General features: G+C 39.8%; 1 protein-coding gene across 1 annotated transcript; it reads left to right on the top strand.

The window, feature by feature from the left end:
• The first annotated feature begins 1,665 nt into the window (after positions 1 to 1,665).
• On the top strand, positions 1,666 to 3,800 carry LOC120538329 (tigger transposable element-derived protein 1-like). Its single transcript, XM_039767831.1, has 2 exons — positions 1,666 to 1,997; positions 2,489 to 3,800. The coding sequence occupies exons 1-2, from the start codon at positions 1,666 to 1,668 to the stop codon at positions 3,798 to 3,800; spliced, it is 1,644 nt and encodes a 547-aa protein (XP_039623765.1).
• The last annotated feature ends 319 nt before the right edge of the window (positions 3,801 to 4,119 follow it).

The following is a 4,119-nucleotide window of genomic DNA, read 5'->3' as shown; positions in this document are numbered from 1 at the left end:
AGCTAAAGTGTTGTCGTTGTTTGCGTGTTGTTGTAAAAGTTCCACGGTGTCACGGCAGTAGAGGCGGCGCAAGGATAACGACACGGGAATAATCCCGCCCACTCTAAAGCGGTACTAAACTGCAGTCGAAACGCAAATCGAGCCGAACTGAGCCGAACCAAGGTGAGCTGTACTGAATCGTGCTGTGCCGTACTATGCAGTGGAAAAGCGCCATTAATGCACTCAATCAATTGCTCCTTGTAGAACGGTTTGTATTTATAAGTACAATTACCCCACTGTAAACTTGCACCATAGTTATAATATTACACAACCTGCGCCACTTTATAAAGCGCGTATTTACATATGATGACAATATCATTTTTAAGATGAAATGCAGCAAACTATGTTGATTATATTATACAGATAAAACTTTAACTTCATTTAAATAATCTGTATTGTTAATAATTAAACATGTGAGGACACGGTTTTGCAGCGCTAGCAAGTTCAGGTATTGTTCCTGCCTTGCGTGCTGTATATTTGCTGAGGCTGGCGCGACACTGGAAGGACAGATGGATAGAATAATTAAACACGTACTATGAAGATATTTCAGTGTTCCTTAAAAGTTTTGAAGAATCATCATTGTAGAGAAAAGGCAAGCAAAATGACACCTTTTATTGCCTAACTAAAAATATTACAATATGCAAGCTTTCAAGGCAACACAGGCCCCTTCTTCAGGCAACATAAAAACGTATCAATCTGCAACAATTACAGCTAATTACAGTGGAACCTTGGTTTGCGAGCATAATTCGTTCCGGAAATGTGCTCGCAGTCCAAAGCACTCGTACAGAATATCAATGTGAATTTCCTCATAAGAAATAATGGAAACTCAGATGACTCGTTCCACAACCAAAAACTATTCATATAAAAATGATTAATATAAAATACTAGCAAAATACCTGCGCTTCGCAGCGGAGAAGTAGTGTGTTAAAAAAGTAATGATAAAGAAAAAGAAGCATTTTAAAAATATCGTAACATGATTGTCAATGTAATTGTTTTGTTACTGTTATGAGTCTTGCTGTCATATATATATACAGTATATACATACACACACATATAAACATAGATATATATACATACATATATACATATATACATATACACATATACACTGTCATGCATGTGCTATTAGGGGGCCGCATACAGACCTAAACAGTGTTGTAAAGTCGTATGCCAGAAGGGAATGGCGGGGTACTAACCTTTCTCTCTATTTCCTGCAGAAAGAAAGACGCACCGCCGCCATGACTCTGCCCAACTCGCTTCCTCCTGATGACGTCAGCAATCCCAATATCCATCTCGGCTCCTTCCCAGCATACCTCTCTCTCTCTACTTTTTTATTTCTTTACAGTATACGGGGCCGGAAACCCCAAACCTTTATGATTGTGTGTCTTTCTTTTCACAACACATATACACAAGTATATATATATATATATATATATATATATATATATATATATATATATATATATATATATATATATATATATATATATACATACACACAGTATACACATACATATATACATACAGTGGAACCTCCAGATACGATTTCCGATCCGCCTCGACTTGGGGATTCACCCAAGCTGACGCTGCCCGCATTTAACGTCAAAATAATTACAGTATTCCACGATGCCTCTCAAGAAGATTGTTGCCTCAAAGAAAAAAAAGGATGCCATGGCCGTTGAAATTAAGAAAGAAATAATAGATAAACATGAGCGTGATGTAAGAGTGACGGAACTGGCAAAGACTTACAGCCGTTCGACATCGACGATCTGTACTATTCTGAAGAAGAAGGAAGAAATTAAGAAACTTGATGTGGACAAAGGAGTTACCGTGACTTCCAAGCTCCGTCCAAAACTCCTAGAAGATGTTGAGAAGCTGTTGTTGGTGTGGATTAACGAGAAGCAGTTAAAAGGCGATTTGGTTTCAGAAGCTATCACTTGCGTTAAGGCTAAGAAGCTGTACTTGGACCTTCTCCGAAAAACACCAGGGGCCTCATGTATAAACGGTGCGTACGCACAGAAATGTTGCGTAAGAACTTTTCCACGTTCAAATCGCAATGTATAAAACCTACACTTGGCGCGAAAGCCACGCACTTTTCCACGGTACCTCATGCCTTGACGTACGCAAGTTCTCCGCTCGGTTTTGCAAACTGGCGGCACCCAGCGTCAAAGCAATGATACTGTTCTTGTGTGATTACTCATTATTTTCATGACGCGGCTTTATAAATGCACAGAAACTAACCGCATATTGTTTATTAGTGTAATGCATCTGATTGTAATTAACTCGTAACAATATAATGGTCCAGGGAACAGCCATAGTATTCCAAATGCCATAACTGTTTTAGCGTTGTTACTCTCACTTCTCCTTTTTCTTCTTCTTTCAGCTCCTCCCGTTAGGAGTTGCCACAGCGGATCATCTTTTTCCATATTTCTCTCACTGCACCATTCAGCTCTGATACAGCTGCTGCTGATAAATTTGGGCAAGAGTTCCAACAATTTATTACTAGTGAGGGGTTTATTCCCCAGCAAGTGTTTAATTGTGATGAAACAGGTCTTTTTTGGAAGAAAATGCCTAAGAGGACCTACATCACGCAAGAGGAGAAATCTTTGCCTGGCCACAAGCCAATGAAAGATAGGCTTACCCTCTTGTTCTGCGCCAACACAAGTGGAGACTGTAAAATCAAGCCGTTGCTTGTCTACCACTCAGAAAATCCACGAGTTTTCAAGAGGGGGAAGGTGCAGAAAAAACAACTGAATGTGATGTGGCGGGGCAATAGCAATGCCTGGGTAACACGGCAATTTTTCATCGAGTGGGTCAATGAAGTTTTTGGCCCCTCAGTGAAGAAATATCTTCACAAAAATAAGTTGCCACTCAAGGTTTTGCTCGTCCTTGATAATGCTCCTGCACATCCTCCAGAGCTTGAAGACGATTTGCTGGAGGAATTTCAGTTCATCAAAGTCAAGTTTCTTCCTCCCAGCACCACTCCACTTCTCCAGCCCATGGACCAGCAAGTAATTTCCAACTTTAAAAAGCTGTACACGAAGGCCTTGTTTCAAAGGTGTTTTGAAGTGACCGAAAATACAAGCCTGACCTTCAGAGAATTTTGGAAGGATCACTTCAACATCTTAAATTGTTTAAGCCATATTGATAAGGCCTGGGAAGAAGTCTCAGTGAGGACCCTGAGTTCGGCATGGAAAAAACTGTGGCCTCAGAGTGTTCCTAACTTTGGTTTCGATCCTCAACCTGTGGACAAAACAGTGCAGCTAGTCAAAAAAAGTGTATCTCTGGGGAAAAGTATGGGTCTGGATGTGGATGGTGCTGATCTGGATGAGTTAGTGGAGGAGCATAGTGAAGAACTTACAACGGACGAACTTAAGGAACTTCACAAGGAGCAGCAGCAAGAGGTGGTAGAAGAGCTGCTAGGGGAGGAGGGAGCAGGGGATGAGGCCCTCTCTTCCAGTAAGATTAAAGAAGTGTTGGCAAAGTGGGAAGAAGTAAAAACTTTCTTTGAAGAAAATCACCCTAATAAAGCAGTGTGTGGGCGCACCATGAACTTGTGTAATGACAGTGTAGTGTCGCATTTTAGGAGCATCTTAAAAAGAAGACAGAAGCAAGTGTCATTAGATAAGTTTTTGGTAAAGCAACCTGCAACTAAAAGAAAGTTAAGTGATTCTGACCCAGAACCTGCTTCCAGTGGGGTAAAATTCCCAAGAAGAGAGAGCCTTCCTGAATCAGAGGGGGACTCTCCTTCCCCACAGTAACCCGTTTTATTTACCAGTGTTATTTATTAAAGGTAAACTTTAATTACTTAAATTAAAGGTAAACTACAGTATATATTATTTTTCAGTGTTATTTGTTAGGAAAATGTATTTTTATGTTGATATTTTTAGGGGTGCGGAACGGATTAACTGGATTTCCATTATTTTCAATGGGGAAGTTTTGTTCTAGATACAAGAAATTCGCTATACAAGCTCAGTGCTGGAACGAATTAAACTTGTATCTAGAGGTTCCACTGTATATATATATATATATATATATATACACACACACACACATACATCCACATATATATACATATAT

The sequence above is a fragment of the Polypterus senegalus genome, chromosome 1 (genome assembly GCF_016835505.1).
Source record: "Polypterus senegalus isolate Bchr_013 chromosome 1, ASM1683550v1, whole genome shotgun sequence".
In the NCBI taxonomy this organism is placed as follows: domain Eukaryota; kingdom Metazoa; phylum Chordata; class Cladistia; order Polypteriformes; family Polypteridae; genus Polypterus; species Polypterus senegalus.
Note: the sequence above shows the minus strand (reverse complement) of the source record. Positions and strands in the feature narration are given on the sequence as shown.